We start from the raw sequence: 26,858 nt of genomic DNA on the forward strand, positions 1-26,858 counted from the left end.
CATATGCCAGTTAGGCGCATTATATGCTAACCAAATTTTAGGGCATATGATATTATATATACGCTTGTTATGCGATTTAATGTTTGCTGGGTAGGGTCAGAACAACATACTTCTAGTAGGTAAATAACGCCAAGAAAAAAAAAACATACAAATTTCAGCAATTTAAAACTGCATTAGGGCCGACTAATTTGATAGAGAATAGTTGCCCTCATACAAACTAATGTCGTGTCCAGATATCGACACAATTCCGCCGTCAACGCGAATTGCCCGCCACTGTCATCGCGAATTCCCAAAAATGTCCAATTATGTGCGCCACACACACAACGTTCCGTCAATGTTTTGTCAACTATTCTTTTTGATTTATTTTGCCTACGGCGAACTTGCCGTGGCATGGCGAGGATGTTGTATTGTAGCTAACTCTAGAATGAATGCAATGAATGAATGGTTGTTGCATTGTGAAGCATGTATGAGTAAAATCGACCTCTTTTATTCGCTCACTTGATTAACTATTTCCAATTGCTATTGCCTCGAAAAAAACATAGGTGTGGATATTTTCTCTTAATTTGGGCTAAAAATGATCCATTAATTGAAAAGATATTACCGTTCAAAATCATTCACTGTTTACCCGAAACATTGAAATGGGCCCTTAAACTGAAAGGTTAGACATAGTACCTGGTCAAAATGTTCCGATCATCAACTTCGCTTTTCTCGGGTTGACGCAACATTGTACCTTTTCGAAAGTTATGCGAGAAATAAACTTATTTCGTATCTATTATCAACCTTGGTCGTATAATTTGAACTGTCACCGATTTGTTTTGAATCAAACATCGGCGCTAAAGCAAGAGAGAAATAATCTTTATTGTATTGAAACCATTGAAACCGATGGAGCATATCGCACAGTCTCAGTATTATATGTTTTTGAAATGTCATTGAGATCCCAAAGAGCTATGGCAAAAGGATTTATTTCATTGTAAATTTTTAGAGGCGGCAAATTTGTTACCGCATTTGGTTAAACTTATTTTAAATATAGGGAAACTAATTGTCATTTGCATTTATTTTGTAAGATATAATTTGGGTTCGCAGTGCTCTTATTTAATGTGCAGAGTTCTTGAAAAGTGTTAGAATCTAGCAGATAAGATAAATACTATTAAGTAACAAAATGCGTCTGTTTCCCATACGATTGTCCAGCGTCAACAAGATGCTGGACTTTTATTCCCAGTTTAACCCATCGCCCTTGAGTATCAAACAATTCATTGATTTTGGTGAGTGTACAAGTGAACGGTACATCATAATGCAGATGTATTGCAGCATCCCATCTCTATCATATTGAATGATAACAATTTGTTATCATTAGATTATTTCAATAATGAAGCCAGAACATGAGCAGTTTGATGGATCGCGCAGCTGCGAGCCGCAAATATATGTTCAGTTCCTAACGTTTAAGCTTTTATGCTTATTCAAGAGCATATTAAAATAACATTTATGTAGATTATCGTTTTAGACGTTAAACCCGGTATGAGTTTACTTATGTAGTTCTTAAACTGAGCTTCGTGCAAAAGTCCTCAAAATGTTTAGCATTGATATCTCTACAAAAATAAGGGTTGTATTCATATTTTCTCGGACACTGTCTCGATAAGTCTTCAGCATTCAGCATTCAGAAATATTTCAATTCAATCTAAATAATGTTCTAACTTTACTTCTAGGTCTCAATGCCTGCCCTACCAAGTCCTATATATTTTTACGTAAAGAGTTGCCAGTACGATTGGCCAATATTATGAAAGAAATCACATTGCTTCCAGAAAGTTTATTACGGATGCCTTCGGTGGGTTTGGTCAGCGCTTGGTACGTGAAGAGTTTCGAAGAAGTGCTTGAATTTGAGAAAATCGAACCATCAATTGACAATTTAGAAAAGTAAGTATTAAGATTTGTTTTATTATAATAAGTTTCTTGCACATCTCCCTATTGCAAACAGATTCTGCAAGTCTCTCATCAAAATACGTGAAAGGCATTCGGATGTAGTACAGACAATGGCTCAGGGTATACTGGAATTGAAGGAATCACGAAACGGTCACATCGAACCATCAACAGAACTCTCGATGCAATACTTTTTAGACCGGTTGTACATGTCACGTATCAGCATTCGTATGCTCATCAATCAACACAGTAAGCTCCAATTGCACCTACATCTCGCTATGAGAAATGGTTATGATTTACTCGGTATTTTCTCCTGTGCCGTCCTACAGCTATATTGTTTGGCGAAATACCACAGTCTGGTAGACATGTAGGATGCATAGATCCTCTCTGCGATCCGCACATGGTTGTTCGTGATGCATATGAAAACGCTCGATTTATGTGTGATCAATACTATCTCGCTAGTCCTGAATTAGAGGTTATAGAGCATAATGGTGAGTAACTTATGCAAACTTACTTAAACATGTACATTAGGGTGCCAATGAAAATGGTCATCTCGAGTTTCAAAAAGTTACCCCATAAAAATGTTCACCACCTCGAAAAAACACCCTATGCAAAATATCAGCTCAATCGGACTTAAGGGAGAGTGGCGCACAGCGGTCAAAGTTTGAGTTTTTTGAAAATCGAAAAATCACCCAAGGGGGGTGCTTGAATTTGAGAAATCGGGGTTTTCGAAATTTTTTTTTGATGCCAAATGTCTTGAAATTGCATGAAACGTCGAGATCTAGTGTCATCTCGAAAAAAAAATTGTCAAAAATCGGCACTCTGGGACTTTTTTTTTCGGCATGCGAAACGAAAAGTATGGTTTACGGTGCCAATAAAAATAGTTATCTCGATTTTTCATTCGGAACTTGCTACGAAATGTTGATTTGCACAATAATATACCCTATGCAAAATATTAGCTCATTCGGATTTCATTTACTGGCGTCACAAACCATAAAATTTGATTTTTTTTTTTGACGTAGGACTATGTCTTTCATTTCTATACCGGGGTGTAAAACCAAAGTTTCGAGAACGAAAGCGTTACGCTGGAGACCGAGATTTTGAGCGTTAATAGCTCTTAAACAACTGAACGAAATGGTATGATAAACACTTCATTTGAAAGATAAAATGTCTACGCGTCATATACTTGTTACTTTTTCATCCAAAAACTTGTTTCAATAGTCTTAAAATTGCTTTCAAAACAGGCTATTGAAATTAAAAATCGGTATATAAGCGAGCGGCGCTCGTTAACCCACTCAGTTATGATTGAACAGCGATTGGAGCATGTTGTCGCTGTTGTTGTGAAGCTAATTTCGTTTATCATGAATGCGCTGATGAACGGTGTCACCAAGAGCCTGTTTGTGCACCTAAGGCCAAAAGGGAATCCATCAGGAGGAGAGTGATGCCACGGTTCCGCTTGAAACATCGGAGCAGCCGCCACACATACACACACACACATACACGCGTGGAATTCTCGTTGCTATCATCGTTGCTGAAAAATAATCTGCCAGTTCCCCTGGGAATTGAAAAATACATTCATGCGAAATAGTTTATTTTAATGTTTTCTATCCATATAACACTGCAACCAAATACATTTGGTTTTGTTATTTTTCAATCAATCGCAATTAACAGGAAAGCTTCTGAATATTTTTTTCCCCATCAGTGGAAATTTTCGTATCCAATATTGGATGCATAACATGAAAAACGGAAAATGTTTCACATCGCGAAAATCAAGTCATTTTCGAGCGATTATTTGCTTTCTACTCATATAATGCTTCGACCAAATACATTTCGTTTTGGATTTTTTCAATCAAGTGCGATCAACGTAAGACCACGTCTTTCGGCAATTTATTAGAGGTGCAATGAATCTTTAGGAATTCCCGCTCTACGCGCACTAGCAAACAATGTTTACTCAACAATTTCTCAAACTAGAAATGGGTGTTGTGAGAGAGGATTAGCGAACGCGAAAACGACAAACGGGAGAAAGATACGTTTGGAGGTTGAAGGAAATTGGCAGAAACTTCTTCATTCTATCATTCAAATAATGTGATTCATACCACATCGTTTTGCCAGAAAGAGATTATTAATGCTCAAAGGATGAATCGAGTCCTCCGAGGAAATTACCCAGCGCAAATTAGAGTCGACTATCGATTGCGGCATTCGTACACAAATAATTTTATAATGCAGTTTCACCAAAGTGATTTCTTCGGATATATTCACTACATCATGTCATGTATTTCATATTCTTCATAAGGAAATCCATATCCATGGCACCTATCGGTAACGAATTATTATCGAAACCACGATTTTCGCTAAATGCTCCTTTCAGTTCGGCCTGTAAAAAACTTTTCTGTACTCTAATCCATCAAATTTGGAGCCCTGAAAAGGGCCGTTGATTATATGCTAAGCTAATATAGCACGCTCTCCTCGGATACGATGGGCCAGCTGGATGTCCTTGGGCATGATGTGACGCGTTTTGCATGGATAGCACACAAATTGGTATCTTCGAATAAGCCTCCTGCAGCGTCATAACCGCGGAACTTTGGAAGCGCAAGTCGGTTTTGAAGTCCTGAGCAATTCCACGAACCAAATGCTGCAAAGGTAGCTTACGGATCAGCAATTCGGTCGACTTCCGATAGCGATGAATTTCACGCAAAGTTCCCGGTCGATAGCGATGTGGCTTCTCCACCTATCCTGCTACTGGTGCGCTTATCCGAGCTGACTTCGTGTGTCTTACCACCGAATGACTAACGAGCTGTCTGCGAAAGACTAACGAGCTCGAGTCCTCACGGTGCGAGAGTAGAGTAAGAAATGAACGAAAGCAAAGGAAGTGTCATTTTATAAACCATAAAAGTATAGAATCTAAATCCCACCCTTATTATATTCGTGAGTAAGCTTATACAATAAAGAGGGTGGGGTTTACATTCGATTCTTTTATGTTTTATAAAATGACACTTCCCTTGCTTTCGTTCATTTCTTACTCTACTCTCGCACCGTGAGGACTCGTTTCATCGGGACTAAGCAGACAGCTCGTTAATCTTTCGGTGGTAAGGCACCACGAAAGCAGCTCGGATAAGCGCATCAGCCGCAGGAAGCGTGAAGAAGCCACATCGCTATCGACCGGGAACTTCGCATGAAATTCGTCGCTATCAGAAGTCGACCGAATTGCTGATCCGCAAGCTACCTTTGCAGCATTTGGTTCGTGGAATTGCTCAGGACTTCAAAACCGACTTGCGCTTCCAAAGTTCCGCGGTTATGACGCTGCAGGAGGCTTATTAGAAGATACCAATGTGTGTGCTATCCATGCAAAACGCGTCACATCATGCCCAAGGACATCCAGCTGGCCCATCGTATCCGAGGAGAGCGTGCTATATTAGCTTAGCATATAATCAACAGCCCTTTTCAGGGCTCCAAATTTGATGGATTAGAGTTCAGAAAAGTTTTTTACAGGCCGAACTGAAAGGAGCATTTAGCGAAAATCGTGGTGTCGATGATAATTCGATACCGATAGGTGCCATGGATATGGATTTCATAATGAAAAATATGAAATATATGACATGATGTAGTGAATATATCCCCATATCGAAGAAATCACTTTGATGAAACTGTTTATCGTTTGTCGTTTTTAATTGTTGGGAAAGGGCATTATTTCTGCTGACTAAATTCCAAGAAAAAATCCATTCCTTCTTTAAGCGTGATTCATTCTGCTTCGGATCAACGGAACAGTATGATAATCATTTCATACAAAAGATAAAATGTCCAAGAGTTATATGATTGCTATTTATTGAGTCGAAAAATTGTTTCAATAGCTTAATGATAGCTTCGAAAACAGGTTATTGAAATCATTCGTATCCGTATGTAGCGCGCCCACTTGGAAACCCATTAATCTTATTGGAATGTGAGATGGGGAAGCTCATACTTACGTCTATGCATTATGCTGTACACTACAGACTTTTTTTCTCCGTACTGATTAAGAAGCCGACCGAACTATCGGTCGACAAGTCAGTCTGCAGTCGGCGGGGGCTCTTAATTTCGTTTTTGCAGGCCGAACCGAAAAAATTTCAGTCGAGTTAACTCTTTTTTACAGTAATGCTTTTGAATCCGGATACTTTGCATTACATTCAACATCATACCACAGCCATAACATTTTTTTCATGTTGAATTTATGCGATTAATAGTTGCTAATATAGTTACTGATAGTTTCTTGATAGTTACTTATCAATCGCATTAATTCAACATGCAGAAAATGTTGTGGCTGCGGTATGGTATTAAATGTAACGTAAAGTGTCCGGATTCAAATACATTACTGTATACTTACTTCGATGTTATTCGTTTCTCTCTCAGGGTAAGCAACGAATATAATAAGGGTGGGGTTTAGATTCTATACATTTATGGTTTATAAAATGACGCTTCCTTTGCTTTCGTTCATTTCTTACTCTACTCTCGCACCGTGACGACTCGTTTGTTTGGGACCAAGTAGATAGATAGTTAGTCTTTCAGTGGTAAGGCACACGAAAGCAGCTCGGATAAGCGCACCAGCCGCAGGATAGGTGAAGAAGCCACATCGCTATCGACCGGGAACTTTGCGTGAAATTCATCGCTATCGGAAGTCGACCGAATTGCTGATCCGCAAGCTACCTTTGCAGCTTTTGGATCGTGGAATTGCTCAGGACTTCAAAACCGACTTGCGCTTCCAAAGTTCCGCGGTTATGACGCTGCAGGAGGCTTATTCGAAGATACAAATTTGTGTGCTATCCACGCAAAACGCGTCACATCATGCCCAAGGACATTCAGCTGGCCCATCGAATCCAAGGAGAGGGTGCTATATTAGCTTAGCATATAATCATCGGCCCTTTTCAGGGCTCCAAATTTGATGGATTAGAGTTTAGAAAAGTTTTTTGCAGGCCAAACTGAAACGAGAATTTTCGTTTGGATGCCATACAGCATCGAGAAAATTCCGGAAAGATCTAATCGTTGCTGAAAAATAATCTGCCAGTTCCCTGGGAATTGAAGAATACATCCATGCGAAAGAGTTTATTTTAATGTTTTCTAATTATATGGCGAACACAGCGACCAAATACATTTGATTTCGTAATTTTTCAATCAAGTGTAATTAGCTGGAAAGCTTCTGAAGATTATTCTTTCCCATCAGTAGGATATTTTCGTATCCAATATTGGATGCATAACATGAAAAACGGAAAATGTTTCGTATCGCGAAAATTATATAATTTTCAATCGATTATTGCTCAGTCGCCGAAATTTTCATACTCAGAGAGTTCATTCTCCTCTAGTTTGCCTTCCAAATTGCCATCGTAAACCACACCTTCTCTCGATTCAATCACGCACGAAAAGCATACTGAAATGATATTCTGGTGGTGAAACCGATTCATTTTTCGTGAGGCATCGTGCACAAATTACGTAACGCGATAAGGGGGGAGGGGGTAGATGTTGCGTTACTTTCTGTTTATTAGAGATAGGAAATTGCGTTACGAAAGGGGGGGGGGGGAGAGGCGGTTCAAAATTCGGATTTTTAGCGTTACGTAATTTGTGCACGACGCCTGAGGACATCGACAAGACAACATCGTTACTGAACGAGCTGAACGGCGAGGGATCGAGGGATTCATTACCTGGCCTGACCTGACCTGAAATGCAATCAGTTTGTTTTAACTGTGAGGGAGCGCAGAAAAGCCGATGCTGATACTCTCGTGACCAAGAGAGTATCAGCATCGAAATACGGTTCCTCGGGAAGACATAGAAGCAGCCGCCACACACACACATACACGCGCGCAACTCTTTTCGTTTGCTGGTTATCGAGAGGAAACCTGGAAAGAAATGATCGTTGCTGAAAAATAATCTGCCAGTTCCCCTTGGAATTGAGAATTACATTCAAGCGAGTTTATTTTAATGTTTTCTATCCATATAATACTGCTACCACATACATTTGGTTTTGTGATTTGTCAATCAAGTGCAGTTAGCAGGAAAGCTTCTGAAGATTATTCTTCAGAACAAGGTTTTTTGTATCCAATATTGGATGCATAAAACCTTGAGTCTCCAACGTAACACTCTCGTTTTTGAAGTCACCCAAATATTTATTTATTCATTCATTCAGGATGGATTTAGATTCAACTTCAAACAAATGATCTCTAAATCAACGATAGTCCTACGTCGCCCTTGCGGTTATACCATAGATATAACCCACTTCCTGTTTTTTAAATTAAAAATCACCGAAAATCAAGGTTTTAAAAAAAAATTTGATGCCAAATGTCTTTTTTTCATACTTTTCGTTTCGCATGCCGAAAAAAAAAATAAGTCCCAGAGTGCCGATTTTTGACAAAAAAAAATTTCGAGAAAACACTAGATCTCGACGTTTCATGCAATTTTAAGACATTTGGCATTTTTTCGAAAACCCCGATTTCCTTTACTATCCCCTTGGGTGATTTTTCGATTTTCAAAAAACTCAAACTTTGACCGCTTTGCGCCACTTTCCCTTAAGTCCGATTGAGCTGAAATTTGGCATAGGGCGTTTTTTCGAGATGGTGAACATTTTGTATAGGGTAACTTTTTGAAATTTTAGGGTCGATTTTTTCCCATACATTCATTGGCACCCTAATGTACATATTATTTCATAACATAACCAGAACTACTTTACTGCTTTATCTCTAGAGTAATTTATAGGAAGAGGAAATAAAATTACATCCCCATATGTTCAAAAACTACATCATTCAAGAGCAACCAAGTATTCCCCCTCATCTTTGAGCCAGCGTTTGATTCAGCAAACTAACGCACCAAGCAAATGATTCATGGAATAAGTCCGAATAGTTGGCATTGAAATCAGTGTTGTAAACGGTCGACATTTCTCTCAACCATCACATACTTCTCTTGCGCGAGAGTCACAGCTCAATATGTATTGCGAATGTGACCAAGAAAGCATTGCTCGGTTCGAACAGTCACCTCTGAAATAAACGCACAGCCGCAATCACGACAATCAATTGAACGTTTTCTAATTCTCTCTTTCTGTCGAACGTACCCAGAAGAGCGGTGAAAATATGCTATTTCCATTCTACCATTCGTGCTCATAACCATCCTTTAATTCCGGCTACTTTAACTGTATTTTTAATGTCATTTGACATTAAAACTGCAGTGGTATGCATTCTTCTTCTCTCTTTATTCTGCATTCAAGCGTAGCTGCACACATAAATCCACTTTCTCACTCACACATCCATACACGATGGCTGACATTTAGATGGTTTGTTTTGATCAAAGCAACCGACAAACTATTCCCTATCAAGTGCGAATGTGTTGAATGAACGTTTCAAGAGGTGAGCGTTCCCCGTGAACACTGTTGTTTAATTACGGGACGATGAACAGCTAATGAATAAGACGGAAAAAAACCAAAATGTCATATGACATTTTTAGGTCGACGGTACTTTGACTGTTCATGTTATGATGTTCATTAATGACACAACACATACGTCTCCATAATTAGTGATACGATGGTAACCATTACCAAAACTGATTGAAATATCGAATCATCGAGGTATAATCGCAAACTTGTCATTCTAAAACATACGTTCAATTAAATGGAATATGAGATACACTTATTAATTTTACCTACATAACGTTCAAACGTCCGAAATTATGCAACCGACATAAAGTTCAAACGCCCGAAACTATGCAACTGACATGTCTCTCGTAAACGGGAATGAACTCTTTCTTTCACTTCACGGAGTTTATTTTTACACGCAACTGTCCGTGACAATGATGATAGACACAAAAAGATTAAGTGAAGTGTAAGTGACGTGAAAGCATTTGTGACAGTGATGTTCATGATCAGGTCCAATGTTTATGTTTTTTGTTGTTTAGACGATGAGGTATGTGAAAAATACTGAAATTGATTTTCTCTGATATTTATGTTAAAAACGGTGGGAAGTTTCTATTGAAGCAGAAGGAAAGATGATTTTTTCGTCTGCCGATATTTTGAATTTTGCTGTCAGAGAAAATCATTTGGTCGTTGAGGATTAAATGAAATACTACTCGTTGGTGTTGAACAGGTTGACGGCTTTAGTGTTTTTAACCTGTCCACAATCATCATCGCCAAGTTCCGAGTCATACAAATCAGTCGTTTAGTTAAACGTTTGTAGTCTGTTAAAAAAAGAACATTACTCTGAGGAAGCTAAATGATTGCATTAATCTAGTTTACGCTTGGTTTTACAATATAATGCCAACACGTTATGGAAATGATTACATTCAAGTCGCAAATTTTTATCATCAGTCCATTCATACAAGCGTACGGTTGAATTGATGCTAGCCAATACACGGCAGTTGTACTCAACGAGAGAATAGCACCCGCCCTTAATTTCCTTCTCTCAAACTTGAGGGCTCCATCTGCGTAGTGATAGATCCGTCCTACTTTGGGTTTCGTTTCCTCTGGATTAACCAGTGCTGTGCCGACGATGTAATAAGTATTCGAATCGTTATCCAACTTCGCAGAAAGTGACAGTGACATAGTATAATTCGTTTGCATGATTTGATGTACATCTAGCACCTCGAATGTATTCTGATCGATGATAAGTAGATTGTAAATTTCAGCTTCTTGGCCAAACTCGGCATTACTGGCTCCTGGCCTAAACATCTTGAAGGAGTCAGGCCAGATTTTAACCTGTCCACAATCATCATCGCCAAGTCCTTTAGTTAAACGTTTTATTTCTGGAAAAAATAATACATTAGAATTCGTGATGATTACTTAGTTGAATATCTTAGTACATTCCAGGTACCACGTTCCATTCTTCTTGATTATGAAATGATATTGCTGGGAGAATGGACAAGTGGGAGTTGGAGATGCGACCTAAATGTGGGAAACATAAAGTTAGGGTCGCGAGTAACTAAGATATCGCGAACTGGAGTGGAATGAGTGTACTCCTTGAGCCTCTAAATCGGCAACCAGTTTGATTCTTTCATTGAAAAATTCATTACATGACCAAACAACGTGCTCGATGTCATGATATCCTTGACCACAATTGCGCAAATTGTTAGTAGCAAGACCTATGCGGAAGAGATGCGCATTCAGCGCGGAATGATTGTTGCGCTGGTTCGATGGAAATGATGCGCCGCAACGGTTTTGTGAGAGTATTAGTGTTTATGCGCTTTTGAAAGGTACACATTAGGCAAGGCAATAAGAAATGTACTAGCAGGTGAGCCAATACGTGAAAACCACTCTGCGGTCATGTAGCTGCGGATCCTCGAATTCCAACCAAATTAATTAAATGTAATATTTCAGACGTTTGTGATCAACTTCTCTCATCCTCTCGCATGCTCAAGCCGCTGAATGTGTTTTACTTCAAGCTCCTGCTGCGACTTGTCATTGCGAAAATCGCGCGGGAGAGTTGTCTAGTGTGTTGCCAGGATAAGGGAGTAAATCTTCCCGCCGATTATTTTGTTACTGTCAGTGGTCTTAATGTCAATTTTGAGCACGATTTGTCATTTAGTTTTTGTTTAAAGCGTCATTAACCCATTAACGACCAAGCTGTAAAAATTATTTTTTTTAACTATTGGTGTCATTTTGACCATTGGCGTTACAGAAACCCTAATCGAATAATAATAATTTCCTGTATTTCTACATTACCGCTTCGTGGGACCAATTTCAACAGCATTGAAGATATTAAAACGAATTCGCTGCGTGAACTCGTTGCAATTCCTGAATACTGCTATTAAAAGTGTTTCGATGACTGAATTTATTTATTTATTTATTTTGGCTTAACGTCTTTACAACATGGCCTGATTTACAATTTTTCTCCAACTAACTCGGTCCGTGGCTATCTCTCTTCAATTCCGCGGGCACCCCGTGCTCACTATGTCATGCTCCACTTGGTCTAACCACCTTGCTCGTTGCGCTCCTCGTCGTCTCGTACCAGTCGGATTCCCGATGAACACCATTTTTGTAGGATAGTTGTCCGACTTTCTGGATACTGGGTTCGCCGGTGAGTTGCGTGAGCTTGTGGTTCATCCTTGGCCTCCATACGCCGTCCTCCTGTGCACCGTCGTTCAAAGACTTCGAGTGCTCGCAGGTCTTCTTCGAATATTGTCCAAGTTTCGTACCCGTAGAGGACAACCGGTCTTATTAGCGTTTTATACAGGGTTCATTTCGCACGACTACTAAATCTGTTTGACCTTAAGTGTTTGTGGAGACCATAGTAGGTACGACTCCCATTGATTTTGCATCTCCGGATCTCACGGCTGGTATCATTGTCAGTCGTTCCCATTGAGCCAAGGTAGAGCAAATTGGTCCACTACCTATTTCTACCTAGATCTACCTAGAGTGTTGGGCGCATCTTAACCATCACTAGGTAGTGGTCCGAATCGATGTTAGCGCCTCGATAGGTTGTGACGTCAGTTATGTCCGAAAAATGCCGACCGTCTATCAGAACATGGTCGATCTGAGATTCTGTTTGATTTGGTGACTGGTATTTTGATAGAGGAATAAGTGTTGAAAGAAGGTACTGCGTACGGCCATATTCTTAGAGGTGGCGGAGTCGATGAATCTAAGGCCGTTTTCATTTGTTAACCGGTGTGCGCTGTACATACCAATTACTGGTTTGAACTCCTCCTCTCTACCGATCTGGGTATTGGAATCCCCGATGATGATCTTATTATCATGTTTTGGGCAGCGTTCGTATTCGTGTTCCAGCTGCGCGTAGAATTCGTCTCTGTCTTCATCGGGACTTGCAAGGTGAGGGTTGTGCACGTTAATGATGCTGATGTTGAAGAATGGGTTTTTAATCCTTAATCTGCACATTCTTGGGTTGATTGGCCACCATCCAATCACACGCTTCTGCATATTGCCCATCACAATGAAAGCTATACCTAACTCGTTAGTGTTGCCGCCGCTCTGGTAGATGGTATGGCCATCGCGAAATGTTCGTACTATAGATTCTCTCCAACACACTTCCTGCAGCGGTACGATGTCAAACTTTCGGTTTTTCAATAGTTCGGAAAGCACACGAGTACTTCCGATGAAATTGAGAGATCAACAATTCCATGTCCCGAGTTTCCAATCGTTAGTCCGTTTTCGTCGCCAATGTCTGTGCCGATTAGTCTGGTTCAAATCTTCTTGTGAATCGTTCGTTGCTTAGTGTTTTAGTGGCGGCTTGCAAGGCCTGCGACTAGTCTCACTATCTCGCAGGAGGACCATCGTGATACTGCTGCTTTACGTCCCTAGTAGAGGTGGGCAAAACGGTTCACTTCAATGAACCGTTCACTGACCAACCGTTCACTTAGGAGAACTAGTTCTTTTGAGTAGTTCACTCACTCTTTTGCACAGTAGAGGGATTTGTCAAAGCAAGTATAAAAAAGTGTGGGATGTTATGTAAGACTGTTCTGTTCATTCATAAAATGCTATTTATTAGCAAATAATTATTCTCCGAATTTTGTGAAAAATATCTCAAATCAAATATTGATTTTGAAATTTTGATTTAGTTCGAACCGTGATTTACTTTTCTCAGCACAAACTAGCCTTGCTCTTCTTGCGATGTTTGGCAATAGCTGCTATAGTAAAACTATACCAAAACACGAACGCCTATCTCAAAATTATGGAGCACAATATGATATGATAGAAAGAATGTTTCATATCAGCGACCCGAATATTCATTTACTGTTTAACAAGACTGTTTGGAACATTTCGTTTTCGACTGTATTTTCTTGGGGAGGTCGATTCACATATCATCTTACTGAAATGTTAACTCAACTCAACTCTCAAATCAAAAATATGAAATTATAATTTTGTTTGATCAATAATCAAACAATTCAATTTAAAAACCATCGTATCCTGAAATGCTGCGTTTTATTATGAAAACGACAATACAGACATCTTATTTTTGTTGTTTCATGGGGCTATCGTTTGTTTCCCTTCATTAATTTGAAGACCATTCACCTTGCAAACACCATTCATCTATCACTCGATCGTTTTCTTTCCTCTTATACATCGATCACCCCACACAGTTCGTTCTGAACTGTATGCACAGTTCAGCCAGCGGTCAGTTCGTTCTAAACTGTATATACAGTTCCGCCAGCGGTCATCGTACACAGTTCGTTCTGAACTGGTTCTGAACTGCATACACAGTTCATCGTTCACCGTACACGGTTCGTTCTGAACTGAACTGTATACACAGTTCAGTCAGCGGTCAGTTCGTTCTGAACTGGGTATACAGTTCATATGAACTGTTGCCCAGTAGAAAAGAACGACCGTTCGTTCACTCTTTTTGGTGAATTAGTTCTTTTGAACAGTTCATGAACGGTTTGCCCATCTCTAGTCCCTAGTACCACCAGGACTGGGCAAAGACGCTTATAGCGATGTGAATTCGCTTTGAAAATTGAAAAATAGTTTTATTCTGAAAACTATTAGCAAGCTATACCAGTGATCACAAGCTTAAAAATCGGGATAATCAAAATCTATCAGAATATATACACTTTACTGCAAGTATGCAATTATAGTGCGATTCACATACAACATCTACGTCACGTTCACGTTCCGTCCCGTCACGTTGCGTCAATTATTCTTCCAAGCAGTTCTCATGTAAACATTCACATACACCGGCAACGGGAACTTCGACTTGCCGTTGTTGGTGTATGTGAATGCTTCAATAGGAATTCCAAGGAAGAATAATTGACGCAACGTGACGTGACGGAACGTGAACGTGACGTGGATGTTGTATGTGAATCGCACTTATTAATTCGTACTTATTTCTAACGTAAAATCATATCAGGTACAAAATCCACAATACAGATTCCAATACAGATTTTCTATTTTCTCTACAGATAAAAACAATTTTTTAGCTCGGAAATACAGATTTCAATGTGGCAACATTGGTCAGAACACGTATGCGCTCGCTATGCGTAGCGCTAACAGGCAGAAAACTCCAATAAATTCTGTACAATTATATTTTTTATGTCTGCGGGCTGCCTGAATTAGAAAGTTCTTCCGAAGTCGCTTCCGTATGAACAGTGGCGTCGAGTGAAGCTTTCGCACCCGGGACAGAAGAGTCATTTGCAAACCTTTTGTGCAGTCCCGCACGAAAAAAAGGTTTACCTGTACAATTAAAAGCGTATTTAGCATTGATATTCCATATGATATATTGAATAATAAATCTTATCAATATAATATCGTTCATTGCTTTTTTCCCATTTATTAATTTGTTCCTTAATATCATAATAATATTTTCAATTCGCAATGTGACACTGTTTGCGATCTACAAATCTATTTACAGATCTAGAGAAAGACAAATCAATTAAAATTGTGTATGTACCGTCACATCTTTATCACATGTTATTCGAGCTGTTTAAAAACTCGATGCGTGCAGTCATGGAATATCACGGAGCTGAGAACGACATCCCACCAATCAAAGTTACTATTGTCAAGGGCAAGGAGGATATTTGCGTGAAGATGTCTGACCGTGGCGGAGGTATTCCAAGGTCTCAGGTTGATCAACTTTTCAAATATATGTACAGTACAGCACCGCAACCTCCTAAAACCAAATCAGACCTGCCTCTTGTTCCCCTAGCTGGTAAGTATTGTATGAGCAATGTATCAAATTTGAAAGTATCGATGAAAATGAGATAAACACTAATCCGATTCATTTTTTTACAGGTTATGGATATGGCTTGCCAATTTCGAGACTTTATGCCCGATATTTTCATGGTGATCTGGTTCTATTCTCTTGTGAAGGTTACGGGTCGGATGCTGTAATATATTTAAAGGTTTGTAAGACGAAAAAAATGTATGCCGCAGAAAATAAAAGTGGATACTAATTCTAGGCTCTGTCTGACGAGGCAAACGAACTATTGCCAATATTCAACAAAACAAGTTCTCGTTTCTATAAAGCAACGGTTCCAACTGGAGATTGGTCAAATCAGGTAAAGCCAAAGAAAGTGAAACCAATTCTTATTTGAAGTGGAGCATTCCTATAGCTGTAACATTTTTGACACGATGTCCATTTTCATCACACAAACTCCTTGATATACAATTTTTATTTATGCAAATTCCTTCAATGAGTTTTACTCTATAAAATATTTCGTCGGGTAATGGTTTCTAATATACGATGATATAGTTAATTGTTAAGCCGTTGAATTTTATCATCTTTTCTGACACCTGCTTCGCCCGTCATCTTCTACTTCTACTTCTACGGTGAATAAACGCATGTGCTAATTGTCGCGCCAAAATCAATCATTCTACCGAAACTCTTGCTTTGCGTACTATACCCCAATTCCGAATTTCGAGAACATACGAAAAATGAACGATATATGCGCCAGAATTGTTATGCGATTTATGGAACTTTGAAATCCACACATTTGTAGAATTCACTAGAACCCTAGTATTGTTGTGGTTATGTCGCTGTTGTAACAATCAGTTTTAATTTGTAATTCATGAACATTTCCGCTCAATAGAATGTGTAAACTACGTTATGTGTGTTTCTGTTGCTTATTTAGATGATGCTTATGTTGAAATGCTTTTTGTTATTTTCCATTAAATTTGACTTTTATCTTCCAGAACCAAAAGTACTATTCTTCAACTAAAGTTTAGTTTAAACAATTGGTATTTATAATTTGTTGTTATTATTATTATTGTGTTTATCAAGTAAACATAGACAAATTATTTGTTTTACGGTTTTTATATAAGGATTCTTACAAGAAAATAAAACATATTCAAAACTATTTTATTGCGTTTTCTTTATAGATTGTATTTTTTTATTACTATAGATTGTAGTGGATATACATTTTCGTTCAAGTACTGTAGAATGTATGATATGCTTGTATTTAGAATGTGTTTTTACTACTTGTTCTATTTGTTTTTTTTATGATATGATATATGCGCCTATTTCCTATTTTCTCAAATTTGATACATGCGATTTGTTGTTATAAATTGGTACTATCCTTATAATGTTGATTAAATAATCATAGACGAATCATTCACCCTGCGTTTCTTCATAAATTTATTCAATCGCCAGATACCTAGCAAATTACTAGTTTTTGCCAAGGTGAACTTTATTGGGCAATACATTTGGTTTAAGGTGAAGGTGGAAGCTAGCCACAAATGGCGCTCATTTCTTTCATCTCCGTCCCTCACCCCTCGCCCGAAAATCAATAATTTCGCGAAACAGTGTGAAGAAAATTATCGTTTTCGCACACTTCCCATGGAGTAATATCAACCAAAATTTAATCGATTACTCACAAGATATCAAAATTTCATGTGCTGTCGCACTGTATAGTGAAAAACGTCGGAAAACTCGAGCAAGTGCTCTGAAAGTTAAATTTTCATTTTTCAATCTTCGGCAATGGTTTTGTTTGTGTTGGTGAAAGCATCGTTATTTTTTTGACACTGATGCCAGACAACATCATCGAAACAGCTATCAAAACCACTCAATAAAATGTTATTCCTGAGTCATAGCCTTTCATGTCATGAAAATCAATAGAATAAAATAGTGTTGATATCAATACTATCATTATTTTTACGTTTAATGGGTCTATAATGTAAGTTTTAGCAACTTTAACATTGGGTAAGAAAATTGTATTGCAGAGCTCGGAACACTGTCACGGCTGCCTATGCTTTCAAAAACAATAAACGGAAAAGTATTACATTCAATCAAAATGTCTCAGCCAACGAAGAGAAGGGTTAAGGTTCTCCAACGTGAATATGTGAAAACAATACGACCAACGAAGGAAAATATTGAGGAATTATCAGCATCGAGTTACTATGCGGTAGAACTTGATAATATCAAAAGAGCCCCAATTCGCATGTGTTATAAATTGGCATATGTTATGCTCGTGTATAATCAGAATTTTACTTCATATGCAAAAATACCCCTTCTATATATTTATGTTTGCAATTGGCTTGGTTCATCGGAACATATCGTGCATACATTTAACTTCAGTATTGAATTGTTATTTTTTTTCAAATGTATTCAAAGACTCGTGTCAATGAAGCGCCACACAGTCTGATAAGTGAATTGATCTATTTACATGTGCTTTGCTCTTCTCTCACAAACACTATTACCCCATTTTTACTCGTGGTTTTACCTATACTACTACAATGGCTAGCTTCCACCTTCACCTTAAGGTGAAGGTGGAAGGAAGCCATTGTAATAGTATAGGTAAAACCATGTGTTCTTATGGGGTAATAGTTTTGTGAGAGAAGAGCGTTTGTTTTGATTTTTGTACGTAAAAAGATCAATTCACTTATCAGCTGTGTGGCGCTTCACTGACACTTATAATACATGCGAATTGGGGCTCTTTTGGTATTAACAAATTCTTTCGTATAGTAACTCGATGTTGATAATTCCTTAATATTTTCCTTCGTTGGTCGTATTTTTTCACACATTCACGTTGGAGAGTCTTAGCCCTTCTCTTCGTTGGCCAAGGCATTTTGATTGAATGTAATACTTTTCCGTATACTGTTTTTGGAAGTAGAGGCAGCCAAGCTCTGCAGAGGCGTTCCGAGCTCTGCATGAAATTTTCTTAACCAACTTAAAGTGAAGGTGGAAGCTAGCCATTGTAGTAGTATAGGTAAACCCACGTGTAAAAATGGGGTAATAGTGTTTGTGAGAGAAAATCAAAGCGCATGTAAATAGTCAATTCACTTATCAGACTGTGTGGCGCTTCATTGACACGAGTCTTTGAATACATTCAAAAAAAAAAAAACAATTCAATACTAAAGTAAAATGTATGAACTATATGCACCGATGAACAATTGCAAATAGAAATATATATACAAGGTGCATTTGCATATGAAGTAAAATTCTGATTATACGCGAGCGTAACATGAGCAAATTTATATCGCATGCGAATTGGGGCTCTTTTGGTATTAACAAGTTCTTCCGCATAGTAACTCGATGTTGATAATTCCTTAATATTTCCCTTCGTTGATGGTATTGTTTTCACATATTCACGTTGGAGAGGCTTAACCCTTCTCTTCGTTGGCCGAGGCATTTTTGGATGTAATACTTTTCCGTGTAATGTTTTTGAAAGCATAGGCAGCCGTGGCAGTGTTCCGAGCTCTGCAATACAATTTTCTTACCCAATGTAAAAGTTGCTAAAACTTACATTATAGACCCATTAAACGTAGAAATAATAATTGTATTGATATCAACACAATTTTATTCTATTGATTTTCATGACATAAAACGCTATGACTCAGGAATAACATTTTATTGAGTAGTTTTTATAGCTGTTTCGATGATGTTGTCTGGCATCAGTGTCGAAAAAATAACGATGCTTTTACCAATACAAACAAAACCATTGCCGAAGATTGAAAAATGAAAATTTGACTTTCAGAGCACTTCCTCGAGTTTTCCGACGTTTTTCACTATACAGTGTGACAGCTGATGAAAATTTAATATCTTGTGAGTAATCGATTAGAGTTTGGTTGATATTACTTAATGAGAAGTGTGCGAAAACGATAATTTTCTTCACACTGTTTCGCAAAATTATTGATTTTAGGTGAGCGAGGGAAATGAAAGAAATGAGTGCCATTATGGCAGCCATTTGTGGCTAGCTTCCACCTTTACCTTAAAGTTACAAAACTTACATTATAGACCTATTAAACGTAAAACTAATAATTGTATTGATATCAACACAATTTTATTTTATTGATTTTCATGACATGAAATGTAATTACTTCATCATCGGTCTTAAATTTCTTACCAGCGAGCATTCTCTTCAGAAAATAGTCATTGGAGATGTGGAGAATTCGGTGGATTCGGAAGCAATTCGAAATCCAATTTATGCAATTTTGCCATCGTTTTCATTGATTTGTGGTTTTTCCATTTTTTTCACAATAACAACAGATGCTTCACTTTCAATGCTGTAACTCACGAAACAATCGACCGACTACTGTCAAATTTTGACACGAATCCATTGAAAGATGGTGCTTTGTGATAGTCAAGTATATTTTTGCAAGAGGCGACATCTAGACGCCAACCTTATGAACTTTTCAGCCGAACTGTTACATTGTGATGTAGGAAAAAACCATGCGATTGAACTTCCTACAGGAACTAAAACGTAGGTTTTGTCCAATGTTTCTGTTTGGCGATTTTTCAATATTTTGTCTTTTTCCGGAAAACGGAAGAACGGAAAAATACATTCTTGAGGGGGTTTCTGTAACACCAACAATCAAAACTACATCAATGGTTTTCGTTCAAGAAAAATTTTTACAGCTTGGTCGTTAATGGGTTAAGGACAGCAAAGAAATCTGTAGGACATACGCCTGGGACCGTACATTTTGGGGCAAACTTGTACGCATCATTTGTTCGGAATCCACGTTTGAGATCGTTTCCTTCGGTGTGGATGAGACGAAGGCGAACCATCGGTAGGCCTTGTTAGATTCTTGACAGACCAAGGATTTTACCATCAAGTGTAGAAAACACGGGTTATTTCGTGATACATCCGTAACAGACGAAACGCGAAACACGAGAAAACTCCTCAATATGTTAACAGATTCGTGAATAACGTATCCCTTAAAAAATTAACTTATTCCGGATGGCGATAAAAAAAACAACAAAACATAATTCAATAGAACGTATTTTCCTAGAATCCTTCGTCCTGCCCAAAATTTTTGTTTTCGTTATCACATTCACGTTTTCTTACTTGCTCTTATCAACACATTCGGTTTTTATTTATATAGATAGTAGAAGATATAAGAGTTCGTTTTATCACATTCAAATACATTTCCAATTACGAACAAAGATCAATTTCATTAGCGCAGACATCAAATTAGCTAACATCGCTTGTCACTATGTAATTGTAGAACATATGCAAATTTAATTTCCAAATTTTCCTATTTTCCTTCAGAGTTTTCCAAAAATTTTAAATTGACATGTTGATTGATACATGTTTGGTTGAAATAAGTGTATAATTTTTATAGGACCCCCTCTCCATTCCAGAGGGAGGGGTGTCGTACTTCCCTTAGAGAGGGGTGAGGGGTCTCGAACTATCATAAAAACCTTCCCCAACCCCAAAAAACCCTACATACCAATTTTCATGTCGATCGTTTCAGTAATTTCCGAGTCCATATAAATCAGAAAGACAGACATCAGACAGAAATCCATCCGAAATATATATATATATATATATATAGATTAAGGACCGCTCACGAGTTTTCTCGTATTTCGCATCTCATCTGTTGCGGACCGCTCTCGAGTTTTCTCGTGTTTCGCGTTCCGTCTGTTGCCGATGGATCACGAAATAACTCGTGTCTTCTACACTACACTATACTACACTCTACACTTGATCTGCCAAGAATCTAACAAGGCCTACCGATGGTTCGCCTTCGTTTCATCCACACCGAAGGAAACGATCTCGTGGAATTCGAACAAATGAAGCGTACAAGTTTGCCCCAAATCGTGCGTTCCCAGGCGTATGTCTTACAGATTTCTTTGCGGTCCTTAATATGTTAAGCCTTCTACAAAAATGATTCGACCCCCTTAACAGTTGATTTGCAGCAGCAACGACGAAAAACTACGCTCTGTGCTTTGTTCATATTGCCAGCTCCACCCCGATACGAAGAAGTTGGATACGCGAGACACTTCGCATTCGCCGCATATAACCGATCTGGCATTTACAACATCATCTTTCTTCTGGAGAAAGGCGAGAGTCTAACTCTCAGAAGCTGGCTCTGGAGGTCCGCTGTTGCTGCGCGACCGTAAAGTGCAGCAGAAGCTGAAGAGGAAGACCGAGAGCAAGGTGGTCTCGTGTTCGTTCAGTAAGATGCTTCCTTCTTTGTTCCTGCACATTCCGGTCCGCGGCTCAAAACCTTTGTGTGAGGCGTTTAGTCTCTTGAAGAACTTCCGCGAATCTCGAGAACGATAAGCTCCATATTTTAACACTCTCTTCCTGGAGGAACTTTTTTTTTCAGAAGAGATGTGTTTGCGTTCTCCCCCATTATACGTACGTTATATCATACGCAATTCTTATCTCTAACACAAAATAAGTAACACAACATCGATCCCTCTCCCCCTTCTCGCATTACGTAATTTGTGCACGACTTCTAACCAACTCGAAACCATCGCACCATCGAACCCTTCCAGTACTACGATGTAGAAAGTATTTCCGGAAAAAAGTTGAGAAACTTGCGGTTTACATCCCGTGTCTCTAGCCCGGTTGTCCTGTCTCGAATTTATTAGTAAATTTTCCTGTGCTTTAACCTACATCAATTCCTGTGTCGGTGGTGAACCGTTGTGCATAGCTCTGTTCCGAGTTCTACGCTGACACGATGACTGTGATGAGCCACCCCTGACATAGGGAATAGACGTTGTTTTGAGCCACACCTCCATGACGATATGCACCCTCCTCTGTTAGCTTACGCCCGGAATCCCACTTGGGTCCTATGGTTACTCGTACTCCAGTCGACACCGCGGAAGATAGGGGTAGGAGTTACAACAAAAAGCCAGTATCTATGATAGAGATCATGGAAGGGGTGCACTTCCAGATAACCTCGGGTTGCCAACAGAAGTCCTTTAATATGTTTCTCATCTAGCAATCTGTTTTGAAAAATTGTGACAGGAACAAATTGAACTTCGGGAAAGTCACCTAGCGGTCTCGAGAATGACACCAAAGTTGGCATCCATTCTATGGAATTATCATCTGGAAAAAGATCATGGCTTTGGAGTAGGGACGTATCATTACTACACATATGAATGTTGGTTAACATTTTGCACAATTTCCTTTGCGCATTTTGTTTCTGGTTACTAATGATTATCATGGTCCTTGGTCAGCCATCAAAGGCTATTTCCAAGGCGGGAAGAATCACTTACTGAACAAGTGGTGGAAAGTGTGGATATAGGAACCACATCAGTGGCAGAAGGATTGAAATTGGTAACAGGCATGGATGGCGGAGAATATGGATATTCGTCAAAATGCAACACTGTGTGGGGCTTACCTTAACACCGCTAGCAGGTTTGGATCGAGTTGCAGTCACTGCTCTGATGTCCTTTACGTAGGCAGTTGTAACTACATCTTAACTCTCGGAGATTGATTTGAAGTTAGGATATGCACCAGCACACATTTCAATGGATGACTCTCTCTGTTCTCGGTGATAGCACATATATTGGACGTATACCTTTGATCTAATTGTGGGGTTCCGTTGCTGGGTTGGTTGGTTCCACTGGACTATGAAATGATGGGTTTTGCCACATTTCGGGAATGGCATAATCTACGGTATCGTTGCAGCTTGGAATCGCTTCTTCTGAAACCGATATTCCCAATAACAATCGTTCGATCACGACACATGTCTCGTTATATTTTTTTTATCTGTATTATAGTGCCTTTCAACACTTTTGGCTGGTTCGTCACTTTTACTTCCATTTTTGGAAAATGTCGGGAGTGAGAATTGAACTCGTGATCTTCAGCGTGAGAGATATGGATGTTACCACTACGCCAGATCGCCTCCGTGTCTCGTTATAACGATCCCTAAAATTTAAGCACCGTTTTTTTTTATCCAAAATATATATTTTTATTAAGGCTCATATGGCGTCAGCCTAACGGGGCCGGGAGTTCAATATTTCGACAATGTTTGCTTACAACTATGTTAGTAATATGTAACCGATTACTCGCGGTTGGCTCGAGGTTAGTATTACAAGTGTTCTCATAATTGGTATGTTGCAGTCTTCGATGCTCTGTACGTGTGCCCGACACGAGATACTTCCTATTGGGATGCAGCTGACCATTAATCAGCAACGCCCCCCTAGTCTGTACCCCATATCTAGCGTGGTGCGTCTTTCTCGACTCGAGGAATCCAGGATAGAATGGTCACTAGCCGGCGCAATCATCAGCTCGTGTAGAGTTGTCATGAGCGGTACAACCTTTGGCTCTTGTTGAATGATCAGTGGACTGCACAACCATCGGCCCGTGCATCTGTAAAGAGTGTGTGTATGTATTGCCGCGACTAAGTAAAAGTTTATCGATCGGATAGGAGGGATATGAAACGGGGACACAACGAAGGAAACATCATTAAACGTTGACATCGGCGTTTCTGAGGAACAGGTATAGATGAAGCAGAAGATCAGGATCCCGGCTACCTAAGATATCCCGGACGGGGATGTCCGATTGTCTGCCTTGTGCTCTCAGTGCTCTAGAGAGCTGAGAGCGAGCAGCATGGAACCGGATACACGACCAGACAACATGCTCGATGTCGTGGTAGCCATCGCCACAATCACAAAGATTGTTTGCTGCGAGCCCAATGCGATAGAGATGCGCGTTTAGGTTGTAGTGATTGGACATAAGCCGAGATATCACGCGAATGAAATCACGACCTACATTCAATCCCTTGAACCATGCACTCGTCGAGACCTTAGGGATAATCGTGTGTAACCAACGACCGAACTCATCACCACTCCACATGCGCTGCCAACTTACGAGCGTATACTGACGTGGAATGTGGAAAAATTCATTATAAGCAATTTGCCTTTCAAAAAGTGTGCCTTCTAAAGCGCCCACCTTAGCTAGCGAGTCCGCTTTCTCATTCATTATCAGATCTAACTTTCCCATTTTCTGCCGAAAATATCGGCGGAATAGAATCGGAGCGTAGGTGATCTGGGATTCCATGGATTTTTTGTCGCATGGACAGATAAAAAATGACAGAGGAATTGCAGAAGTATGGGAAGCAAACTTGGTTGGAGATGCCTGGTGAAGGGTGCACGTCGTGGGTATTCTCTCCAGCTTGAGAATATGAATCCTGGCAGCTGATCGGAAGCAAAAACTGCCATATTCTAACACTGATAATATCGTTGTTTTGTACAACTGAATGAGGTCTCCTGGATGGGCACCCCACCATGTTCCGGTAATTGTTTGATTGGAGAAAATTGATCCTTGGCTGGCATTTCTGTTTCAAATACGCAATGTGTCTCCCCCAGGTACACTTAGAATCAAAATATACACCCAGGTATTTGAAAAACATAAAGTGTTGGATCGTTTTGCCGGATAGGTGAAGCTGGAATTGGGCGGGAAAAAAACACAATCGTTGGAAAGAGAAAAAAAACACAATCGTGATAAACGGTTTCAGATTTATAGAGGTTCATACAAGTTCTGGCTCAACCCAGCAACTTTTTCAGACAAATCACAGCATAGTAGTGAAATCACGCTCAGCATAGTAGTGAAATCACTTGATGTGTGACATATGAAATAAAACGTTAAGGGGTTAAGTTGGCACAAGAGAGCATCACCGATGCTAATAGCGTTGTGGTTTTTTCGGATTCGGGCAATGTCTTCAAAGCTGTAGAAGGTGGTAAAATCAAACACCCCCTCATTCAAGAAATTGAAGAGCAGCTGAAAGATAATAACGTGACCCTATGTTGGATTCCGAGTCACACTGGGTCCCAGGGAACGAGGAAGCCGATCGGCTTGCTAATGAAGGGCGGTGAGGTTCCATTATCAGCATGGGTATACCTGGTAAGGACCTCATTCTCCTCACTTGAGAGGCTGAATGGAATCTAGAAAGAGACTTGCAGTTTCATGAAATTAAAGCAAATGGAAGGACATATATGAACAGCGAATTCTCTCACGTCTTCGTATCGAGCATACGTGGCTGATTCATGGCTTTTAATTTTTCTTGATTTTCCATCTTTCACAATGGTACAAAACAAAGGAGGAACATTGCAGATCTATCAATCCGATTCTCGAGTTCTTGAGATTGACGGTCACATATAAATGGATTCCCCTCTAATTGGACATCTAGCTAATTGGCTAATTGGACAGACCTGTAATGCGACTTTTTTTATACGGTAGATAGGAACGTTATGAAAAAAGTTTCCTTAAGAAAATAACCCAAATCCGAATGATTCCATTCGTGATCAACATTCCCTTTTTTCACTTTAATAAGCGGCTTACTCGCTTGCGCAGATCATAAAATCAACTCTGTGCCTCTTCCTGACATCATAAAACAAACAAAACAAAACATGTGAATAGAAATTAGATGACACAGTCCATATGTAGAGCGATGAATTACATATCAAAGATAAGATAGAAAAAATAAATAAATGACTTCTTTTTTTTTCAAATACCGCACAAAAAAAGTCGCACGAGATTATTCATACGCGAAAAAAATCCGCATAAAAACAGGGTTTACTGTATACGCCGTTTTATTTTTATCGTGTGAAATTGATAATTAACTAAAAACTAACAATTCTAAGAAAGTCATGACTCCATCATAAAATATCTTACACATAAATATGTATCTTACTTATTCCATTTTCAGAACTCAGACATGAATTCGAAACAAATCAATGCACAAACACGTCGTAATACGACAATTTCGGAAGTTTTATAAATTCAGCTATGGAATAAAATCTAACATTGGAAACATCTCCCATCCGTAATCATTATATCAGAGGAGAATAGAGATACGATATATATTATAAGTGATTAATAAATAGACCATTACGTGTAAATTGGTATTCATTCAAGAAAGAAATAACTCTACCACATTCAATGAATAAATCTATGGAACAGATACTGAGAAAAAAAACGTTTTAATGAAATTCGAAAGATCTGCTTTGCCAAGCCAGCAAACATCTCGATTACTCGTATTGATAACTCAAAAGTACGGTTCTAAGGTAATATTATACTATCCAGCACGTAACGTAACCGGCACGGCACGTTTCATGCAAGACAAATATTACTGCGTTTTTTAAGTGTGTAAACGTATATTTATAGCGGAACGGTTCCGATACGGCTGTGGTTTCATCAGAAAAAACCGATAGCGACTTTTTTCAACTTTCAGAAGCAACCAATCATACAAACAATAACGATAACATGTACACGCAATAGGCCAAACAATGGATTAAAAGCAACGCGAAAATATTTTTCCCAACTTGAAGATTTTATGTTTACCTAGTTCATGAATTGCCCCAACTTCCTCCAGATAAACA

The 26,858-nt window shown here is 39.0% G+C and overlaps 1 protein-coding gene across 3 annotated transcripts; it reads left to right on the top strand.

Annotated features, from left to right (window-relative positions):
* Positions 1 to 840: 840 nt before the first annotated feature.
* LOC129777441 (pyruvate dehydrogenase (acetyl-transferring) kinase, mitochondrial) lies at positions 841 to 26,378 on the top strand. 3 transcript variants are annotated; one of them, XM_055783701.1, is made up of 8 exons: positions 841 to 1,262; positions 1,704 to 1,911; positions 1,973 to 2,163; positions 2,244 to 2,405; positions 15,213 to 15,509; positions 15,593 to 15,702; positions 15,760 to 15,858; positions 26,186 to 26,378. In XM_055783701.1, exons 1-8 carry the CDS (start codon positions 1,160 to 1,162, stop codon positions 26,255 to 26,257), a joined length of 1,242 nt encoding a protein of 413 aa, XP_055639676.1. In that variant the 5' UTR covers positions 841 to 1,159; the 3' UTR covers positions 26,258 to 26,378. The 3 variants fall into 3 exon arrangements, with proteins under 3 accessions (XP_055639676.1, XP_055639678.1, XP_055639679.1); XM_055783703.1 differs by lacking the exon at positions 26,186 to 26,378 and adding an exon at positions 16,493 to 16,656; XM_055783704.1 differs by lacking the exon at positions 841 to 1,262 and adding an exon at positions 1,358 to 1,513.
* Positions 26,379 to 26,858: the final 480 nt, after the last annotated feature.

The sequence above is a fragment of the Toxorhynchites rutilus genome, chromosome 3 (genome assembly GCF_029784135.1).
Source record: "Toxorhynchites rutilus septentrionalis strain SRP chromosome 3, ASM2978413v1, whole genome shotgun sequence".
NCBI lineage: Eukaryota > Metazoa > Arthropoda > Insecta > Diptera > Culicidae > Toxorhynchites > Toxorhynchites rutilus.

Bases quoted from the DNA above. Each gene is read 5' to 3' on its own strand.
- LOC129777441 (XM_055783701.1), top strand. From the start codon at position 1,160: ATGCGTCTGTTTCCCATACGATTGTCCAGCGTCAACAAGATGCTGGAC. The intron at 1,263-1,703 runs GTGAGTGTACAA...CTTTACTTCTAG, and splicing joins CAAACAATTCATTGATTTTG to GTCTCAATGCCTGCCCTACC. The intron at 2,164-2,243 runs GTAAGCTCCAAT...GCCGTCCTACAG, and splicing joins TATGCTCATCAATCAACACA to CTATATTGTTTGGCGAAATA.